General features: G+C 53.6%; 9 protein-coding genes across 9 annotated transcripts; 6 read left to right on the top strand and 3 right to left on the bottom strand.

Annotated features, from left to right (window-relative positions):
• On the top strand, nt 1–1,425 carry J4E93_000467 (uncharacterized protein; the record flags this gene model as incomplete). Its single annotated transcript, XM_049338427.1, has 1 exon — nt 1–1,425. The coding sequence occupies one exon, from the start codon at nt 1–3 to the stop codon at nt 1,423–1,425; it is 1,425 nt and encodes a 474-aa protein (XP_049204312.1).
• Nucleotides 1,426–1,821: 396 nt separating this feature from the next.
• On the bottom strand, nt 1,822–5,810 carry J4E93_000466 (uncharacterized protein; the record flags this gene model as incomplete). The annotated part of the gene is made up of 6 exons (XM_049338426.1): nt 1,822–3,473; nt 3,520–4,063; nt 4,130–4,613; nt 4,668–4,722; nt 4,779–5,750; nt 5,801–5,810. 6 exons carry the CDS (start codon nt 5,808–5,810, stop codon nt 1,822–1,824), a joined length of 3,717 nt encoding a protein of 1,238 aa, XP_049204311.1.
• A 243-nt stretch (nt 5,811–6,053) lies between these two features.
• Nucleotides 6,054–7,032, top strand: J4E93_000465 (uncharacterized protein; the record flags this gene model as incomplete). The annotated part of the gene is made up of 4 exons (XM_049338425.1): nt 6,054–6,462; nt 6,520–6,639; nt 6,688–6,891; nt 6,941–7,032. 4 exons carry the CDS (start codon nt 6,054–6,056, stop codon nt 7,030–7,032), a joined length of 825 nt encoding a protein of 274 aa, XP_049204310.1.
• Nucleotides 7,033–7,828: 796 nt separating this feature from the next.
• On the top strand, nt 7,829–8,984 carry J4E93_000464 (uncharacterized protein; the record flags this gene model as incomplete). The annotated part of the gene is made up of 4 exons (XM_049338424.1): nt 7,829–7,886; nt 7,938–8,098; nt 8,161–8,727; nt 8,787–8,984. The coding sequence occupies 4 exons, from the start codon at nt 7,829–7,831 to the stop codon at nt 8,982–8,984; spliced, it is 984 nt and encodes a 327-aa protein (XP_049204309.1).
• A 2,954-nt stretch (nt 8,985–11,938) lies between these two features.
• On the bottom strand, nt 11,939–14,522 carry J4E93_000463 (uncharacterized protein; the record flags this gene model as incomplete). The annotated part of the gene is made up of 3 exons (XM_049338423.1): nt 11,939–12,965; nt 13,017–14,017; nt 14,451–14,522. 3 exons carry the CDS (start codon nt 14,520–14,522, stop codon nt 11,939–11,941), a joined length of 2,100 nt encoding a protein of 699 aa, XP_049204308.1.
• A 564-nt stretch (nt 14,523–15,086) lies between these two features.
• On the top strand, nt 15,087–15,725 carry J4E93_000462 (uncharacterized protein; the record flags this gene model as incomplete). Its single annotated transcript, XM_049338422.1, has 1 exon — nt 15,087–15,725. The coding sequence occupies one exon, from the start codon at nt 15,087–15,089 to the stop codon at nt 15,723–15,725; it is 639 nt and encodes a 212-aa protein (XP_049204307.1).
• A 407-nt stretch (nt 15,726–16,132) lies between these two features.
• On the bottom strand, nt 16,133–17,101 carry J4E93_000461 (uncharacterized protein; the record flags this gene model as incomplete). The annotated part of the gene is made up of 1 exon (XM_049338421.1): nt 16,133–17,101. The coding sequence occupies one exon, from the start codon at nt 17,099–17,101 to the stop codon at nt 16,133–16,135; it is 969 nt and encodes a 322-aa protein (XP_049204306.1).
• A 714-nt stretch (nt 17,102–17,815) lies between these two features.
• J4E93_000460 (uncharacterized protein) lies at nt 17,816–18,898 on the top strand (the record flags this gene model as incomplete). Its single annotated transcript, XM_049338420.1, has 1 exon — nt 17,816–18,898. The coding sequence occupies one exon, from the start codon at nt 17,816–17,818 to the stop codon at nt 18,896–18,898; it is 1,083 nt and encodes a 360-aa protein (XP_049204305.1).
• A 580-nt stretch (nt 18,899–19,478) lies between these two features.
• J4E93_000459 (uncharacterized protein) lies at nt 19,479–20,706 on the top strand (the record flags this gene model as incomplete). The annotated part of the gene is made up of 2 exons (XM_049338419.1): nt 19,479–20,050; nt 20,100–20,706. 2 exons carry the CDS (start codon nt 19,479–19,481, stop codon nt 20,704–20,706), a joined length of 1,179 nt encoding a protein of 392 aa, XP_049204304.1.
• Nucleotides 20,707–21,380: the final 674 nt, after the last annotated feature.

Genomic DNA, 21,380 nt, shown 5'->3' with positions numbered 1-21,380 from the left:
ATGGAGTTCCAAAGAGGAGAGCGCGTAAACTTGAACTTCGATACCGGCGCAGTCGAGAAGCTGGATCGCGAAGAACAGCATGAGCTCCCCATGCCATCATTCCCCACTTTCGTGGGCGACATCCAAGAGCGCGAATCATCACCAGCTAATCCTCCAGTCGCGCCCTCGTTCAAACCGAATGTCAATGGATTCCCCGCGCACAAGAAACGAGTACCGAGAGTATCGGCATTCAAACAGCAACGCGCCGCAAAGGAACAACAAGCTACCGCACCACCGAAAGCGCCGGCAACGACACAGGATGCGCCCAAGCCGCGGAGCGCATTCGGTGTGGACAGGGACGAGGAAAGAAGGGCAATAGACGAAGAGAATAGGCAGACGCTGGCGGCCATGTCAGACGCGGAGATTGAGCAAGAGCGACAAGAGCTCATGTCAAGTCTCAACCCAGCATTGCTACAGAAGCTGCTCATGCGGTCCAACATTGACCAAGGGAGCAACGAGCAGGACTTTGATACAGAGCCGCCAGCACCAGCAGCTACTGCTACCCCGGCGACTGACGAAGCCAAGTCAGAAGAACCTCAATCAAAGACTCCAAGCACTTCAAGCACAAAGAAGGTCTCTTTCGCAGCACCAGAACCCGAAAACGAAGCACCCCAACAGCCAGCATCGTCCTCATTACCCACCGCGCAACCCTCGTCAGACGACAACACCACATCGACTGCCATGCCCGATACGAACGACTCAATACATTTCCCACAACCCCCACAACCACCCGACCTCGACCCAAACGACCCCTCGTTCCTGAAGAACCTCCACGAAAAATACTTCCCCACGCTACCCTACGACCCCTCCTCACTATCATGGATGTCTCCCATCGACCCATCCGACACAAAGTCGCCGTACCATCCCTCGCAAACCGCTCTCAACCCCGCCGAACTCCGCTTCGACTTCTCGGGCAACTTGCTAGCACCCAGCGTCGCACGATCGATACCAACCGACCTGGGTCTTCACCACCATGCCGAAGCTCCCGAGGCAGCAGGCTACACGATCCCCGAACTCGCAGTTACAGCACGGAGTAAAGTGGCTAGTCAACGGTGCATCGCGTACCAAACACTAGGTCGTATCTTATACAGACTGGGGAGAGGAGAATTCGGGGTGGAGAGCACGGAGCAAACGACTGATGGGCCGGCGAAGGTAGCCAAGAATCCAGAGGTGGAGGAAGACGAAGATGGGGAGGAGTGGGTAGAGGAGGATATTGGTAGTGCCATAGCAAGTGGGCTGTGGCAGTGCGTCGAAGAAGGGAGGGTGATTGAGACACTGACTGAAGAGGCGAATAAGGAGAGGGGGCATCTGACTGCACGCACATTTGCTCAGGAGGCGCTGTGGAATTGGCGGAGAGGTGGTGGGAGGAAGAGACAGGCTGTTTAGGCTTCACACAAGGAGATAGATGGATGTATCACTTAGATGTATGATATCACGAGACTTCACCATATGAGTTCGAACTCATCGTTATGCATTACCCGTGGTCTATTTATGCCCCATTGCCAATACCAAGATGCATGTCAGCACGACTCATACCTCGTCATGTCCATCGGCATCACAGCATACGCTCAGCGTAGCTCAAGTCGGCTCGCACATCGCGGACCCACATCCGATTGATCGGCTTGTCGAAACCCTTCATAGCTTTTGCCCCTCTTGGGCGGAGACTCCAAACGAACCGCCTTTCTCTTTGCCGGAGAATTAGTGCTAAGAGAACAGTACTGATCAGCAACCAGTACCCTGAGAAGAATGAGACAGCAGCAGGGGCTCAGAATAGAGGAGAGCTTACTCCTTCTCCACTCCGTCGATGACAGGCACATCCTTCAAGTCTACCGGCTCCAACGCGGGCATCTCATCGTCAAGATCGTCGTCGAAAGCAACATCCTTCATCTCAATATCCTTCTGGGTATCCTCCTCGGTCTTCTCAGGCTGGCGGCACACGGCCTGAGTATAGTCGTCCACAAGGTCGGCTCTTATGTACACGACACCTGTGCTGACCTTCGGGCGGTGTGCTTCCTCCTTGTCGAGCACTACGCTCTCCTGCTCAACTTGATCTACATTCTCGTCGTTGTAGACTCTCCACTCATCCTTGTGGAAGTCGTAGATGTAAATCCAGTAATGACCACTTCTGACGTCACCGCGGTGGGTAAAGACAGCATGGAGACGGTAGGGCACGGAGTGGCAGTCCTCGAAGACTGTGTCGATTTTGGATTCCAGCAATGTTATCTGGTCGTCGATGCCTGAAAGATCGGCAGCGAGATCGGCGGCACGGGTGTGGAGCGTATCAGAGAGTTCAGGAGGTGGAGTCGGGAGGAAGTCCTGGGACGAACTCGGTTGTTCATGCTCTGACTTCTCCGTGGCCAGACTGTTGACAAAGTCGCTCGTTGCCTCTAGACATTCAGGGAGGTTCAAGCCCTCAATACCTGTTGTCTGTAGCTTTGTCCTCTTAGCATCTAGCTCTCGCAACTCTTTCTGTTTTGCCCATTGCGCTTTGCGAAGATCTAGCAGCTGCGCTTCGCTTAGTGTCGGTGTTCTCGCCAAGTAACGATCCATATACATCGTTTTCTCCAGGCCAATGTGCGAGTGGTCGTACACAGGCTTGCCCTCCTTGAACTGTAGCCGCTTCACGTTTATGATCTGGATGGGCGCAGCCTTTTCAACGTAATCGTATCGCATACCGCCACCATCCGCTATCTCACCCAAACCGAAGTCTTCGTCCAGGGTAGCATAGAGTGAGCGGTCTCGTTGTCCAGTGGCGACAAGAAAATGATCTCGAAGCTCTTGAACTTTCTGTACGCCGTCTGACTTTTCCATTACTGTGGTGACGTCGCCGAAGAACAGGTTCTTGATGGCGTCTCCTTGCTCACCTTCGCGTAGAATGCTGTCACCTGTTATGGCACAGGAAATGAGATCAAATATGTTCGACATGACTTCTGCTGCATCTTGTTGTCGAGCGCTCTCCTCAATCCTACCAATTCTCGAACTCGATTGGACAGCAGGCTTGATGGCCGGTTTAGGGTCTGCCCGTGGCGGGATTGGCGGAGGCCGTGTTGGTGGGGCAGGTACATCGCCCTCGCTCTTGCCTGCTGCAACGTCGTCGTTCATGACAGAATCAGCAGGTGTAATCGGCACCGCATCAGCATTCTCCATGACTGAGTCTGTAGGATTCGTGTTGTCGCCGGTCACGGCTGAGCTGGCTGTAGCTTCTGCAGGAGCGGACTGTATCGCAGCAGGTGGAAGCATCGGCCCACTAACCGCAGCTCCATCAATCGTGCCCAAGCCTGCGCCGTCGGTAGTGTTTACTGGTGGTGACTCCACTGGATCAGCGGGATTGTCTGATTTGCATAGTGCGAGTGAGGCGAGATCTATAGCAGGCTGTACTGTCTCTGTGGATGCGGTGATCATGCGCTCGAACAAAGTCCGCAACTCCCGGACGACTACGCAATGTTAGCATCGATCTGAAGTAATGGAAGATATACTGACACTTCTGTGCCGTCAAGACCCTTTCGGCTGTGACCCACATGCGCCCAACTTTCTTGTTCTTCAAGCTTTCTGGAGAAGGGTCTTGCAGGTATTTCTCGCAATCGAGAACGAGATCTCTCAAGGGCTTGATGGTGAACAGGAATTGGAGAACGCTGTTGAGATAGCAGGTATTACCGATATTGCGGAGCCCAACCGGCCATGAATCGAGGGGGTATTTGTTCCTTCTGGCTGGGGAGGGGTTGACGTGGTTGTCGCCAAACCTCTGTGACTGGTCGTTCTCGATAAGTTTATACGCTGTCTCCATGCGCGCTCGTTCGCTGGAGCCAATATCGTAGGTGCTGACTAGAGAGCCCAAAACTGCAAGTTCGAGCTTGACGGTCCTGTCTGGTTGCTGGAAAAGGGCGTAGGCTTCACCGAGGTCCATTTCAGGCTCGCTCATTGCCCCGAACTTGGCGAACTGTCGCAGTCGTTCGCTGTTGCGCGCATCTGCTATGATATCCAGGGCTTTCCTTGCGGTTTCTATGCTTGCGGGGCTGTCCTGAGTCTATTTGAGTGTTAGCAATCGTCAGAACAACAAACAAGTCATGTCGGGACCCGACGTGCACGGTACCTTTAGCGAATACATGGTCGGGATGAAATCGTCGGCTACACCAAGCTCAAGATCGAAGAACGCCATTGCCTGCTCGTACGTCTCGATAGAACCAGAAGCCTCTGACCGTATTCTGTCGCTGTCACGCACGTCTCCGAGAACTCGCAGCTGCTTTCGTGCCTCCTCAGCCTGTATAACGCTGACATCGGCTAGCCGCGACCGGAAGCATCCTATGATATGATCGTCGCCTATCACGTTTGCGTGGGTTGGATCAATCCCAAAGTACTGGTAGGCTCGCTCGGTATCGCGTTTGCTAGTGAGACCCTGTGAGGCCAACAAAGCAACCTGCATCTGAAGCATCTCACTTTGGCGACCGGCAGCGAGATCCTGCAAGCATTCGAAGTAGTAGGCCTTGTTCTCGATATCGACAGCGCCTTGTCGAGAGAAGGCGAACAGGATTAAAGCGTCGTCAAAGTCACCAACGGCGCCCAGACTAGCGTAGTAACTACATGTCGTCAGTAAGCAGGAACGTCGGTGAAGGTGAAAGCGGGGCACATACGGGTGATCTTCTTCGTGGTTTGTACTGCGTGTCTCCCGTCCCTTCGCCTTAGCGTCTGTGCAGCTTGTCAGTGGCCACATTGTGTAACAAGCGGGGCGTATATGGACATACAATCCGCGCATGCTAACGCTCTGTCCATATCGCCTCGAGACGGTGTAGGATACATGGGCTGGTGTCTGCAGCCCACTCGTTCATTCTCCGGCATGCTAAGAATTAATGTATTCAGCTCGTAGCGAGCATCCTCAATCTTATTGCGCAGCGTCAATTCGAGAGGAGATGCCGCTTCGTCGGGCCTAGGGAGATACCAGACTTCTACAATAGTATCCTCTTCCTCTTCCTGGCGGTTCTCGAAGCCCAGACGCCGTAATATCGAGTCGCAGTCCCTACCGAAGGTCTTGAGAAACTTCTTGTTTAACAATGGGATGCGCGCCTTGCCTTTCGCAGGCTTCAACGAATCTTGTAGGTATGTGTTCAGGTAATCGGGAGCATCGACCTTCCGTGCCATGTTTGCGTCTGCCCGGTCGCCGGCGATCTGTTTCGCTGCTTCCCATCGTCTCCTGAGCTGGGCCTGGTCGGTCAAAGTGACAATGTCCTGGTCCGAGAAGCATGGCGGCTTCATGCTAATCCGTACCCTGACTGAGCACTCGGGCGCAGTACAGCGGAAAGTGTAGGTGCGCGGGCGCAGCTGAGCCTCGATTCCACCGGTACCACTCGAGCTGTCTTCTCCTTCGTAGAGAAAGTGGTGCAAGGCATAGTCCTCGTTGCCCTTCCCACACGACTTGATCTTGGTGGCATCGGTGCGGTGGTCGACACGCACATCGACATGCCAGCGACACTTGTTGCAGTATGAGGCGACCTTGTATGTGGTATTCGGGGTTGCGTCTTCGCCTGCAATCGGCAACAGCGACTGCTCAGGCTTGGTGGAGAAGATGTGGCGGCAGTTCCTGAAGGGTACGGCGGCGACTGCTGGGGCTTTGCTGTCGTGTTGCGGCGGGGCACTCGTCAACAAGTTCCGACCGGCCCGTTCTTCGTGTCGCGGATCGTATGTGATGAGGTCCTGGAGTAGCCGCGGCGCCGTCTTGCCTGCGAGTCGTGGTTAGCATACGCTGGTGGGACGAGGGTGGACAAAGTACCAGGCGCCATAGCTGCTGTGCGCGGTGGGGAGCAATAGTGTGGCTTATACTATGGATGACAGAATGGATGTTTACTGGCAGCACAACATGCACGGCGAGATGGGTGGAGAAGGGCGAAGACGGGAGAAGTTGCTACTGTGTGATTGAAGCGTTTACAGACAGAGCATCGTGGGCGGCAACCGCCTAGTAGAAGCACTACAGTGCTAGATTCAGGAAGAACAAGACAGCTAGCCCACGTGAATAGCCCTGACGCATGCAACGACTACGCACAAGAAAACACAAGACCGCAACGGTACAAGCGGCGAGGCACACGGGCTCGCGGCATTCACTGCGACAGCTCGACGACGCGGCGCGCGATGATGCAGCCCGCCGCCGCTTGAGCCCTGAGCGCCAAGACGCTTATGGTCTGGCGCATCTTCCCGCTGCCGACTTCAACAACGTCGATAGAGCTCCCAAGACGACACCGCCGCCCAATTTGCCCGCCATGGCCGACCAATACGTCACCTTCCACCCGCGGGACGCTCTCTCGAATACTGCGAACACGACGCTGCAGACCACGGCCGCCGGCGCCATCATTGCCGGTGTCCAGAACACTCTCCGGAAGCAGAATGTCGGAGCCATGGGCATCCTCACCCGGTCGGGAGGCATAATCGCGCTATACGGTCCGTAGCAGGTCAATTGCAGGAAATTGCATCTGGACGAAGCTAATTGACGTGCAGCCGGTGTGGGAGCCGCCTACCAATTCACACTGGACGCGACCAGCAACCTGCGACAAAAGGACGACTGCTACAGTGAGGCAGTTGCTGGTTTCGTGGCTGGATGCGGTGTTGGTGTTGCCAGTACGCATACTCAGGATGGATGGATACGCCCGTACTAACAGATCACAGGGCGAAGCCTTCCATTCATGCTCGGTGCCGGAGTATGTTTCTCCACGGTCCTCACTGCCTACCGATACACTGCTGGAATGCGCGGTGTCGGAGACATTCGTGACCAGGTCGACGACGATGGTGAGGTTGAGCGCAGGGAGGAGTTGAAGAAGGTGCGCAGGCGGCCAATGTCCGAGACTCTGCAGCAATTGGGCGAGGGACGAGGTATGTCAAATAGATGCCAGGGCAATCTTGCCGAGGCTGACTTTATCAGGAATCTACGGTCCCGGATACGAGGAGAGGAGGCGGCAACGACTGTTGGAAAAGTACGGCGTCGACGTCAAGGCAGCGCAAGAAGCCGCTTAGAAGCATCACACAACCACACGTTTCCTTGCAGTCACAACAGCAAACACTACAAAGACCTAGGCCACCCCTGGCTTGTGTATATACTACCCCAAACAATCGAAGACTTCATCAATACTTCGACTTCGATGCGGAGTTGAACCTTCTCACATTAGTGTGCATCCGATGACAGCAATCCTTGCATTCTATGATGAGAGAACGGAAGTCTGAGTTGCCGGACTAGGGAAGGACTCTGTGACAGTTGCGCATAAGTTTAAAATACATCTCATCGCTTTTGCTACATGCCGAATAGCATTGAGATCAAGTGAAGAGGTCGTACGCGATGTGCGGAGAGCTTGTAATGCAGGTTGGAGTCTTACAATTCAAGACATCTATTGCAGAAACAGCCATGCCTCAGAATCCATACATCTGACAATACACGAGACGCTATTGGTGAAATGCGGGGTAGCGTGCATCCCACCAGTTCGATGATGTCGCGTCTTTTGACCCTCAATCTAAATCTACTCCCGAGGTCGTAATTGAAATCGGTGCCACGAAAGGTTTCTGTGTCATCGACCTGTTGTATTGCCAGACTGTCACCTAGACTCGTAGCCCCTGGTACTTCATTGGTCTTCACCATGTTGCGGTTTTTCGCGCGCTCCATGCGCGTCTCTTTCAACCCCACTAACCAACCCACCGACGCGTGAACATCTCACCGAAAACCCTCGTGGCTCCGCGCATAGCAAAAGACGAAAGATATCTTCGATATTTATACGCATATCTATAGTACCTTCATAATTGCGACAATACCCGACGCGCAATGGCCGAGTCCAACCTCAAAGAAACCTTCTACCGCCAATTCAACCAAGATGTCGCAAGTCCGTCTCTCACATACCCACCACAGCATGCGTCATGACTAACACACTCAGCACTTCGCACGCAAATCGAGAACCTCTCCTCCGTGTCCACCTCCGGCGGCGAGCGCAACGAAGCAATAGATAACTGCCTGGCCGGCATAAACCGAATCGCCCTCGATGTCCAGGACGCCTCGAGCTATCTTCCGGCTTACGATCAACGAACATACAGCGAGGTATGCCATATACCGGAAATAGTGAAGCCAAAAGAAGAGTTCGGACTGACAAGAAAGTGTAGACAATCAAGCGTTTGAGCGAGAAGTTGTCAGATGTGAGGAATAGCTTCGATCCACCCAAGAAGTTCAGTTTTAAGAACAGGAGGAAGGATGTCGCGAAACCAGACGTTGCGCCTGATACATCGAGCGCGAAACCGTCCTCCGCATCGGAACAAACACCACCATCACAGCAACAACAGCAGCCGGACACAACGCAACACGACTCTTCTCCGTCAGCCCTCTCGTGGAAATCCCACGCCTGTATAACCCTCCCTTCATCTCCTCACGAAACAAGTTCACCGACAGTGTCCCACCTTTCCCACTGCATCGTCGACCTCAGCGCCCCAACGAAAGCCAACGCACCCTTCGCAGCTCTCTACCTCCGCTCCATAAGCTCCTCGCTCATAATAACCGGCCAAGTCGCAGGCGCAATACACATCACCGATGTCTCCAACAGCATCATAGTGACGGCGTGTCGACAGTTCCGCATGCATGGAAGTAAGAACGTAGATGTATATCTACATAGTACGAGTCGACCGATCTTTGAGGATTGTGAGGGCCTGAGATTTGCGCCGTTGCCCGGTGTATATGTAAGTTCTTCCCTGGCATTCGCAAGCATTCCATGTAATATTTGCTAACGGCCGCGTAGACGACACGAGAGATCGAGCAATCACCGAATCAGTGGGATCAAATCGACGACTTCAAGTGGTTGAAGGCCGAGTCGAGTCCGCATTTCAGTCTGCTCCCTGAAGCTGAACGCATTTCTGAAGATATGTGGAATGAGAGAATACCCGGGGACGAGAAGGAGAGCCCGGATGATACCCTGAAGGCCTTCGGTGTACGGTGACGAAAACCGACCATCAACACAGCCATGTAACAGGTCTTGGCGTACACTCTAGCCACCGCGGCTTTCTAGCCTGTTTCAATCATAAGACATTCTCAGAAGACATCACAATGCATCAGGAATCTTTGTTGATGGCCGAAGTAAAAAGTGTTGTATATTACATGCATGCTGATCTGTTGCGGCCGTGTAACTGGTAGTACATGTGATGAAAACCCTGTCTGGCTTAAAGAACACTCCGTAAAAAGATCATACCGCTTCCCTTGACCTTGTCAGACCCACAGTGTAGGTATGTGGTCAGAGTCGGAACGCTCCATGCTAAACGCTATACGCGATGCAATAATGTCTCACCATGCCGACCTCCTTCAACAACAGCGTATCTCCCTCCCGATAGAAAGAGGCCGATGAGAGAACCCGACGTTGGCTTATGCGAAGTGAGCGAAGACGAGAGCGACGACAATGGCTGCGAGGGAGCTCTTTCCGGCACCAACGACATGACCGGTGTTGATGGGCACTTCGATGTAGCTGGGGTAGGGGGCAACAATTGTGCCGTTGATGCCGCCAGACGGGTAAGGATAACTGCAAAAATTGGTCAGTGGATATAGAAAGTACCAAGAGTCAGTAAGACGTACCCAGACCCGGAAGGACCACCAGAGATACCTGAAGGGATGCTGGTCGGGATAGCTTGCGTGTTCGTGTTGGTATTGGTGTTGTTGCCAGGCACGTCTGAAGGACCTGCCGTGATGTACGAAATGAGGGTCTGTGTCTGATAGCTCGTAATCCTAATAGTGCTATCGATGACCGTTGATCCAGGACCTGACGTGGGTGAGGGGCTTGGGTAACCAGGAGTAGTAGACAACGACGCTGAATACGTGCCAGGGGCGGTATCCGAGGACGCTGTGGCGGTAGAAGACGTAGACTCTCCGCCTGTGTATGTCGGAGCAGCTTCGATAGAGCTTCCCGGTGGGGCAAAGTAGTTGCTTGATGAAGGTCCTGCGGAAGGGCTTTCAGAGGGTATAGCAGAGCTGACACCCGGGTAAGAAGCTGTAAGAGAAGTAGGTACAGCATCTGTGTTGGACCTTGTCAGTGTAGTCGAGCTACCTGACGGTACGATGTATCCACTAGAAGACGATCCAGCAGGGCGAGACGGGGTAGCCGAGTAGCTTGATGACACTGTTGGCCCACTTGGGTATGGACTTGCGGGGGATGAGATTGTGATAGAAGTCGGTACGGCGTCTGTGATAGAGCTCGATAACCCAGCTGAGCTAGCTGGCGGGACGACATAGCCACTCGACATTGAGCCAGTAGAGGCAGCTCCCGGAGACGTGGGCACATAATCCGTATTGCTGTTTGGTGGCGCGGATGAGCCGGACGGTACATAGCCTGGTGTTGAAGGAGTGGCTGGGTTACCAGAGCTCGGCCCTGACGAGGGGGTACCTATAGACGTAGGAACTGCATCCGTGTAGCTAACAGGTGGGGTTACTGAGCTAGCCGGGAAAGTAGAGCCTGGGTATGACATGGTTGAGACCGCTGAGCTACCAGGGTTCACGGGACCTGGGTTCGTGGGTGATGACATCAGCGAGCTGCCCGGAGGTGCGACATGTCCACTTGAAGAGCCAATGGAACTAGGCCCAGCTGATGAAGCGGGATATGAAATACTAATGGCGTTGGTGTTGGTAGATGAAGGAACCACGACCACACTACTTGCTCCAGGTGGAGGCAATACATCTGTGATGATGATGACCCCAGAGCTGTAAGATCCTGATGGAAGCACCACACTCACGCTAGGAGGCGTGGCATATGGACTGGATGGGGAAACACCTGTTGGCAGAGCACTCGTCTGGGGAGCAGAGCCACTGGGATACTCAGAGCCGCCAGGGAGGACTTGAGACCCTGAGATGAGGCTGACAGAGATGCCCGCGGAACTGGTAGGGTAGGCGGAGCTAGCAACTGATGAAGGAGCAGCTGTAGTAGGAGGTGGCCCATACCCAGGAGGCGTCGAAGAAAGTAGACAGATGGTGGTTGTTGCAGTGACATAGACAACAGATGTCTCGGCAGTGGTGGTATAGGGAGGGCAGCTCGCAATGTCGGTGCAGATCTCCTGGATCAGGTGGGTTGACGTAACCATAATGACCGTGGAGTGGGTATCGGTGAGGGCACGCTCGACACCTGTTGACGTGTCAGAGTTGTTTGAACAGCCAGAGAGCGATTGAAGTGACAATGCTGCTGAAGGAACTGCGTGAACTTGACTTACGAGGAGCTGCAAGAGGCTGGACTGCAAGAGCAGTACCCCCGAAGAGGGCGGCAAGCTGAGTGACCTTCATGTCAAGCGTCGAGCTGGCGGCTGTGGTGAGATGAGACTGTAGAGTGCACCGGATCGGTAGAGGTGAGCAAGATGACCAAAGGAACAGGCCAGTTGCTGACGGAGGGGCGAGAAGGAGTGTGGTAAACGAGTGTAGGAAGCTGGGTGCAGAAGAGAGATGATAAACACTGGGCGATGAGATTTATTGGGGAGGCACGAGTGCCAAGGGATGGGCGACCGCCGTGAGAAGCTTCGGGAGTGAGATTGGGAAGGTGCTCCCAGGTCATGACAGACACATCCGCACAGCAAGGGCAACAGCGCCGGAAGCCAACGAAGTGGATGAGACTATAGCTACGTCATGCGAGATCTTTCGCAACTTAAACTTCAGTCGCGATTGCGGATAGGGAAGCTGCACTGTTGCATGTGAGCGGACCTTCACCCCGATGCCGAGTATGGTATGACTGGTAGCATACGACCAAGCCCTGTCCAAACTCATATGTAAAGACCAGAAGGATCAGATGGAAGATGTAATTAGAAGAATGTGATTCTACATACATGCGGGTATACTGTAGCTTGTCATCTTGATGCTTTTAACCCAAAACGCCCGGATGTGCCAATCCGTGTATGGACACCCAGAAACCTAGCTCTATGCCAGACGCTACTGACGTGTCGGCAGATAGGCACCACCAGCAAGCACCAGGTTCATTCTAGTGAACTGCACCTTGTACACAGGGCTGTCCTTGGTCGGAAATACGCTGATCTGGTCTGCCGAGACACCGGTCTCCTTGCTGGCTTTCTTTCCTGTCACTGTCGTTCCACTCGCGCCCTTAGTCGTCATAGCACCGTCCGCCTTCGCAGCCACGCCATCAGCTGCCTTGTCACTAGTCTCTTGGAGCACATCCCAGACACGGACTGTCTTGTCTGCTCCGGCTGAGACGAGGACGCTCGATTCCACACTCCAAGAAAGCGACCAAATACCACCCTTCCCGTGTCCTCGCATGCGCTTCCGCCTTCGTCCAGTCTCGAGAGTCCAGAGAATGATGTTACCTGCATCGTCGGCGGAGGCAAGCGTCCTGCCGTCAGGAGAACATGCTATGGCGGTCACGTTGCCCGTGTGGCCCGTGAAGAGGCGTAAGCAGTTACCACCGGCGATGTGCCACATGCGTACTGTTCGGTCGCAAGAACCAGTGAAGACGTAAAGGTTATTGGGATGGAAAGTAACGCAGTCAACGTCATTGTCGTGACCGACATAGATGCGTAGAGGTTCAATATGGTCCGTTGACCACAGGCGTGCGGTGCGATCATTTGAACCAGTAAGGAAGTAGTGTCCATAAGGTCCCCATTGCAGATCCCAGACCGGATTGTCGTGTCCGCGATAGGCTACAAGACATGTATATGTGTCTAGCGACCAAAGTCGGACTGTCTTGTCCTCCGAACATGAGAGAAGGCATTCTGAATTTGTTGGTGGGCCGGATGGGTACGGATTTGCTGTGGAAGGTGAGAAGGCCACTGCAGTGACTGGACCCGAGTGGCCGACGAGCCGTCTTGAAGACGACGGTTGTGCGTCTGGGGCATCGTTTGGAGAGGTGAGTGGACTGCCGTCCATGGACCAGACCCGTATGTAAGACTCGTTCATACCGGCCGCGACAAGCTGATTGTCACCAGAGAAGTCGATACAGTTGATACTATCACCGGGTCAGCTACATTTTCTGAGACACAATGACTAGTGAACTTACCTGTCGTAGGTGTTATGGAAGGTGTACATGGTGACGCTGACAGCTGGGCCAACGCCGCCTGTTCTGCCTTCCATCTTGTAGCGATCTCGGTGCTCGATGATCTTCTGAACCTCCATGGAGACGTCGCGCGCAAGTGAGGGCGGCAGAGGAACGAACTCACGTGAGGGACCGTCTTCTGTTGGCTCCTGTTTTATGCGTTGCTCGAACTCCTCTACCAAGCTTGGCTGTCCCGGTCTTGGCGCGCTTTTAGCATCCTCGTCCTGTAAAGCTGCTCGGACGTCTTCCTGCAGATCCGCCTCTTGTGGGTATGCGCCTAGCTGCAGCCTTATACGGGCAGCCTCTGCTTCAGGGTCATGGCGCGCAGTGAGGGGATGGCCTGGGGCGTGTCCTGGGATACCTTCGTCTTCTGCTGGAAGTTCGTCTTCGCCATGTCCACTTGCAAGGATTGCTGCTATACTCTTCTCGGCTGTGGCCGTTCGGTCGACGGTTACGATGTTCAGGTGTTCTCGGATCACGTCTATGATTGTCGAACCGCCGTCAAAATGCTTCGACTCGAGGAACTGAATGAGATTGAAGAAGGGCATTGTCGTCAACGTAATCCGGTATTTGTTGTCGATGTATAGCTTCGCAATGCGGCTCTCCTGCAAATGTGCTTGTAACCGGACCTGGCGGAGTGTTTTGATATCTTCGTCGTGGTCGCGCTCGAAAAGACCCTGATACGTCGCGAAAAAGGTTTCTGCATCCTTCGTGTAGAAGTCGCGCACCATGTCGAGGTACGAGTAGACGAAGACAGGCCACAGCAGCTTTCGCAACTCTGGTCTATAGAGATCCAGGTTGTCTTCAGTGTATTTGCGAAGGAGCTCGAATGCTTTTGTGTATCTCGCGCCGCCGGCTTCGGTGCTTTGCGCTACGAGGGATTGACCGTTGGTCTGCGGTTCAGACTCTTTTCGAAGCATCGCCTCGGTGCGGACATATCCCTTTTTTGAGAGATACTCTAGTACCTGCATGAATGTCAGTAACGGCCTTATTAATCACGATCATCTACATGATGTCAAGCAGCAATCAATGCTTCAAGTGCGCAGTACCGAGGTGTGGCCACCGTTGTTGGTCGCATAACTGTTCCCGTACGCCGATGAGTTCATATTTGGCTGGTTTATGCAGCTGGGTGGGTAGGAGATAGAGCGCGCGAGGATGGGGACAGTCGCAGCAAAAGATTATATCGGGGTAGACGTGGCGGTAGAGTGCGCGCGACTTGAAAACGAGATTGCGCAAGGTAGACGTGAGTGTAAGTCGAGAATACGGCCAAGGACAGCTTTCTTTCACGAAACGCGACGGCCAGAGCCCGCGCGGACAATGCGCCTTCACCCGCCGCAATTGTGCAAACCCTGACAATCGCAAACACGACGGCAGTGAGAGAGAAAATGTTGTACCTACAATCTGATTCAAGTTTTGCTGCGATTGCGGCCCCGAGGCACCTGGCGGCGGAGGTCCCCCTTGTGGAGGCATGGCGTTGTGTGGTGGTAAACCTGCGCTGGGCGGTCCATTGCCCACGCTCATTTGCCTCACAGGCCCGGGCCCTTGAGGGGGCCCTGACATGGTTGTGGTGTTGTTCCTTCTCTTCTACGGCGGCAGGGAGCAGCTCCTTCACCTCGAGGCTGGGTGGAGACGGGTCGCAATGTGCATGGAGGGCCGGAAACGTCTCCCGATGGTCGCTCCTGGGTCGCAAGTGGTGTTGGGGCTGTTTTGGCGCGTGGCGACTTGTAATGGATGGGGATATCGCGTCTGAAGCTTGCCAGGACGTCACCGAGGCTTGCCGTGATGCGGAGTGAAAGTCGGAGGTGAGGTTCGATGCGCGCGGCCTGCCAAGCATGCGCCGGTGCGCGCCTGCATTGCGGGCCCTGAGCTTCCCCAGCTTCGACTCCAAGACACCAGGCACACAGCACGTAGCTGTCGCATTACTTCTGGCGAACGTGCTGTTGTCGCATATACTTCGACTGCAAATCCGCATATCTACTGATTGCTCTACCTCACTAATCATCCCTTCTGTCCACAATCGCCAGACACCCCGCCATGTCTACCGAAGCCAACCAACAAATCGCAAACGAGACGGACCAGCAGCAAGCCGGAGACGCCAAAGCATCTGAAGAGCCAAAAACCTACCGGGAAGTCGCCGCCGAACACATCGATACCCTCAACGAGATCAACCACCAAATTCCCAAACTGCTCAAGTACTTCGCAACTGCCCTGAGCCAGCTCACCAACGATCCGATCCCCTTCCAACATGACGCCATGCAGTGTACACCGGGAACCCTCGAAGCGCGCAAAGAAGCCTTCCGCATCAATGCCCTCTTCTGCGGAGCTTCCTGCGAAGTAATAAGATCAGAGTTGGTCAAGCAGATCAACGCTCTCGAACGCTACAAGGTCATACCGAAAAGCCATCCCAAGTTTACCGTCACGCAGAGACAGGGGCAGGGGCAGGGGCAGGCTCAGAAAGGCAAGGAAAATGAGAGTGAGGTCGTGGATCCGGAGAAGGAGGTCAAGAACGGAGGTTATGGCGAGTTTGACGTTGGTGTATTGAATGCGAGGGCCAGCTCGGGACAGGTTGGGACAGAGGATGTGTTGGATCGTGCAAAAGCGATTCTGGTGGAACTACAGAAGCGGACTGGAGGTGCGGTGGGTGATGAAGAGGACATGGTCATCGATGGGTGAGGAATCGGCGTAGTCATGGACGACCATCGAACCAAACAACCGAGCACCAAGCACACGATGCAGCGCGGCCCACGCAAACCCAGACGATATATCCGACCCTATACAGCGTAGCGTACGGAAGGGGGCTCTCGGGATGTACCTGGAAACTGAACAGCAGTCACAACGGGCAGCGAAGCCGGAACGGAGGGCAACTGAACCTGGACAAACTCCATGTCACCCTGCCAACACTCCCGAGAAGCAGCAGAGCGAGGGAAGTCATTATAGACGCGCAAAACTCTTCACATCTACAAGCGGATAGATGAACAGATCAAGTGATATTCGATACTTTTACACATAGATAATGCCGGCCCAACACCAGGGCCTCAGGCTTCGCTACAATACTCCCACTATACGTCTCCTTGTAACATTTACTGCCCTTTCTCGAGTGCCCTTCTCATGATGCCGATATCATCAGGTGTTGTTCGACAGCACCCTCCAATAAGACCAGCCCCAGCCTCTTTCCACTCCCGCGTCTTCTCAGCCAACGTCGAACCTTCTGTCCTCTTGCCCTCCCACTCCCTCGCCTTCGCATTCCACTGCTCACCAGAGTTGGGATACACCATCAAGGTCCCCCTCTTCACCAATGGCTTCAAAGTCTTCAGAGCAGCCAACCCCAAATCATCCGGCACACAGTTGAAGCCCAGCGCAACCACCTGTTCCACATCGTCAAAAAGTGCTGCAATCTCAGAGATGGGTGTGCCGTCGCTAATGTGAGAGCCATCCCGTAATGTGAAGCCAAACCAAGCTTCCGTGCTAGGAAACTCTGTGGTGAGCAGGTCGAGGAGAGCTTCGGTTTCGCCTTTTGATGGTATGGTCTCAATGCCTAGGATGTCGGCGCCAGCGGAAACGAGGGCTTGGATACGGCCGCGATGGAAGTTCTTCATCTCGTCTTGGGGTATGGAATAGTCGCCTCGGTATTCCGAGCCATCTGAAAGGAATGCGCCATACGGGCCTACGCTCCCCGCTATGAACAATTTGTTTCGGACATCCTCGTTTGTCTCGGCAACATATTCGTCTCTTGCTTGCTGGGCTAATTCTACGCTCTTGCTGACAACTTTCCTGGCTTCTTCTTCACTGAGACCCAAGTGTTTGACTAGTCCCGGAATGGAGGCTTGGTAGGATGCTGTGATTGCGACATTGGCACCCGCGCGATAGTAGTCGAGATGTGTTTGTTTTATGAGGGCTGGCTGGTCAAGCAGTAGGGATGCAGACCATAATGCGCCGCTTATGTCTGCTCCCAAGGTCTCCAGGTATGTTGCCAGTGCGCCGTCCAGGATTATGGGGGAGCCTTTAGCGATGTGGGCAGATAACGGGGTTGGTGTCGGTGACGATGCCATTGTGATTGTTGGGGAATCCTTTGTGTGTATCCAAGAGATGAGAAGATGAAGCCAATCTTAGTAAATGGGAAGTTACTGGTCAGTAGTGTTGAAGCTGTGTGCTGAGATTTAGTCATAATCCGATGTGCGGAGTTTCGAGCGCCGATGCTCAATGGGCATTCGACATCAGAAGACCGTTCTACTTGAAGGGCGAATGGCTCTACTTCGTTTACATTATTATCCCAGCCAAAATATATCAGCCAACATGGAGCAAGCAAAGATACTATGCCGCTGCCTGACTTGTTCATTGATCGTGTGGAAGAGGAGGGTTGGGGAAAGGAACGAATCAGAAGTTAGCGCTAACCCTAAATGTGGGTTCCGAGGTGCCCCTGCCGTCGCGTCGCGTGCATTCCTTCCACACGCGACATGCGCAACACAGCTACCTCAGTAAAGCAAGTAAGCGCCTCCAGCTCGCATCTGTCAGTCTGCAGGCAATCGCTAAACACGTCTACAACGTATTGCTCATCAGGTGTTATTGACCCAGCTCACCGCCCCAATCAAGGAAAGAACTGATCACCCTGGAGCCTACATTGACGCCAGATTTCTCATTTGCTAGTTTTATCCCAGCAGAGTCTTCAGACCTTTTCGAATTTCTTCCTCGTATGAGGTGTCAGCGTACTCCGAGTCTCGGCCAACAGTCTAACCGTACTCACTCGCTTCACCAGTCAAGCAATCATGGAGAGCTTTGACCCGTCATCGGGACTGGTCTTTAGGGAAAGTACGACGGCTTCTGTCCGTTCAATGGTACCCACATGGACAAGCCATTCTCGTGGTAGAAGGGTGGACCCATCGAAATACCGCCGGCAAGCTGGAGGATGCGATACCCTGCAAGCAATGGCACTCCGTGCTTGCGTCTGGAATGTTGACAATATGGAAGTTGAAGCTCTGCAATGGCTCGGATGGTCATATGCTAGCCGCTTATACGAACACATCAAGTACAACGACACACTGTCCTTCCGTACATGGAGTCTCTTCCAGAAAGCTTTTCCGGAAGACATTGATCGTCACTCAAGGTTCAGAGTCCAGGACAACCCTGGAGGTCTCCTACCCTCTATCGTCGATCGATTGGCCAAGCTCGACGCCCGCACGCTGACTTTTCTGTGTATCCGGGTTTCCGATATAACAATTGACCAACTTGTTGCCCTTAACAAGATCGAGACGCTCGCAGTTCTCACATTAGAGGTTGGAAGAAGCCGGCAGAACGCAGTACTGTCACTTCAAATGATGCGCGACTGGGGACGAAGCGTTGGCGAAAGTGGTGCAATGAGGAGTCTGCGGGTACTTGTCATCAACAACTACATCAGGCTTCCGAAAAAACCGCTCTTGGAGTTCGTCTCGTCCTTTCCGGGTCTAAAGCTAGTTGGAATCCACAGTCCACAGTTACCCGATCCCGCAGAGTGTGGGGAAGGCTGGGGCATACATTCAGCTTCGACCCTTCTTAGCGAATGGAGTAGTTCCGGTCTAAGGAGAAATACCATCGTGCAGCAACTGTACGAAGCATCTTTTGTATCCCCTTCCGAAACATCACGAGACGCTACTACTAGTGGCTGCAAGACATACCGATCCCTCTCCTTTCAGTATGCTCAAGGGAGCAAGAATGCACGAGACGACGACATCGCGTGGTTTACGCGGAAGCAACAAGCTGAGCGACCAAACAAGCGTTCCGGCGAATACAAATCCCCACCAGATGGCGGCAAAAGGAGGGTACGTAACGACAAGAAGGTTGACATGGGTTCGCTGCTGGGTAGTTTTGGTTGATTATGGTACAAGCCAGAAACCACATGGTCTGTCATGGGAGTAAGAGCACGGTGTTATCATACAACCAGAAGACACTTGGTGTCTTTCTGGGTATTCATGTTCGTAGAGAACGACGCTGTATACCACCAGGTTACCTCATGTCACACAAGATCTACCGCCTGAGCTCTGTCACGCCTTCCGATGCTGTTGAAGCTGTCCCACCAGACACCCTTCGCACACTTCCTTTCACTCTCATGTGAGACGGAACACATGTTTTGTTTACCAGATGGACTCATGGGCGTACACTAGTATCTTCTTCCCTCACGGTCCGCACGATGAGGAGCGTGATCCCCCTAGATGGTCTCTCACTTGGATCTAGTGGACCAGAAGCTGCGTTTGTATCGTGAAAGGAAACAAAGACTACGTCATAGCTATGGTCAAACTGCCTGCCTAAAATCCTGGCGATAGTGTATTGAGTTTATACCTTTGTCTTACAAATTCTTTTGTGACGGCCTACCCTTTGCACCGATCACACATTTGCAACCACGCGGACTTTTCTCACCACAGTCAACCAAAGTAACGAGTCCAAGACACCCTTGCTATGGATGACACATCGGAGAATACATCGGAGAATACACCGGAGAATACACCGAAGCGTTCGAAGACAAACCCAACTACCTTGTTCGGTCAGCCCGGAAGCATTCCTAGCGACACACCGATTCCAGGAGAATCTAGAGTGATGGGTTCTGGGTTTGGCTCTAGGCTCACCGCGCCTGCAGTTCCGCAGGTTCCTGGTAGCTTGTTTGGGCAGCACAGTGCTAGTGGCTTGTTTGGCGGTAAGGCTGCTGCTCAAGTCGCTGCTGCTCATGCAACTGGGCAGCCGATTCCTGGCGGGCTGTTTGGTGCTCTATCAAACCGAAACCTATTTGGCGGATGTACCGAGCCGCCACCGCCGAGTAGCGCAAATGCTCGTCCACTCTTTGGGTTCGGCAGCTCATCTCATTCCAAGCCTGACGTCGGAGGTGGAATCTTCGGCAATATTGATCAGGCTAGCAACTCGCGCAAGGGAGGTCTGTTCGGACATGTAGCGGCCGTGGATAGTGAATATGCTCGCGCCGATCAGCAGATGTTGAGAGTACCGGATATTCGCGTCGTCGAAGACCAGGCAGTCAAGTAGGTACCTCTCCCCTGTATTTCCCCTCTGTAGAACTAACAATAGTAGCTTCGGATGTGATCTCCTCACCATCCACGTCGGCAAGGACGAGCGTACACGAACCTTCAGTATCCACTCTGAGCTCCTCACTGCCCGGTCAACCTACTTCAAGGACTTGACATCCAACGACGGTGACCAAAAGACATTTGATCTGCCTGAAATCAACCCTCGCGCGTTTGCTCTATACTTCCAGCTCATCTATACCGGTCGCATTCCAAGTAAACCTAACGACGCATCCGATGCTGAACACGACGAGTACGCCCTTCTGTGCAAGCTCTACACCATTGCCCACCTTGTCAAAGACGCCAAAGCCAAAGATTCTGCCCTGGATGCTATTCTCGTCAAGGCTACAGAGAGCGCCGAGATCCCATCAAGCGAGCATGTATGGATCGTCTACGCCGGCACTGAAGGGCCCTGCAAAGCTCGGAAGATGATGGTCGACTTCTATACCTACAAGGCTACTGGAGAATGGATGAGAGCACAAGGCGAGGACGCACATGGACGAGGTTTTCCGCCAGAGTTTTGGAGTGAGCTGGCAATGAGCTTGGTGGACAAGAGGAGCCTGCCAGATCGACGGATAGCTGGCATGGACGCAAATGAATACCACGGACAGTGAGAAGGGATGCTAGATAGGTAAACAGATACACTCGCGTTGTTGCATGTTGGATGGATAGCCTAGAGTTGCGAACGGTGTCGAAGAGCATACGAAACAGAAGGACGAGTAACAGCATGTGCGTGGCTCTCTGGCCTGCTAATAGCGAATGAGGTTTTGAACACACTTGTGAACATCATGCTTGTCGTCGCTTATTACTTGTCTCGGACTTTCTGCGTTCCAGTGTTGCCAGCGGATGACATCGCAGTATTGATCCAGGTGAGTCCGATCTCGATCTGAAACCAAAGGGTTCATCCACACGCCAGTGGAAGCTTCGCGAAAGTCAGCGAGCCACTCCCAACATGCTCATGAGTCGTGGATGAGCCTTCTGCAGTTTGACTAGTAATGATGCCCAAAGCCTCTTGATGGACTATGCGCTTTTGTTGAGGCGAGTCACAGTGCGCGTGCGCGTGCGTGATGAGATAGTGACACAAGATAAGGGAAGCGTCATGTCGCGAAGATAGTCATGTCTTTGACCAGTAACCAGAACGCGGGATTTGCGGCAACGCAGATGAGCATTTCACACGTGGACAAGCGAATGCGAGGAGTGGTGAATGAAGGATGTCCCCAGGACACTCAGCAGCGCTGATGACTGTTTCGGGCCTTGTGCCTTGGCAGCGGGGCTTAGACCGCCTGCG

The sequence above is a fragment of the Alternaria ventricosa genome (assembly GCF_023758065.1).
Source record: "Alternaria ventricosa strain BMP 2768 chromosome Unknown scaffold_1, whole genome shotgun sequence".
NCBI classification, from domain to species: Eukaryota; Fungi; Ascomycota; class Dothideomycetes; order Pleosporales; family Pleosporaceae; genus Alternaria; species Alternaria ventricosa.
This window is presented reverse-complemented; position numbering and strand designations above follow the sequence as displayed.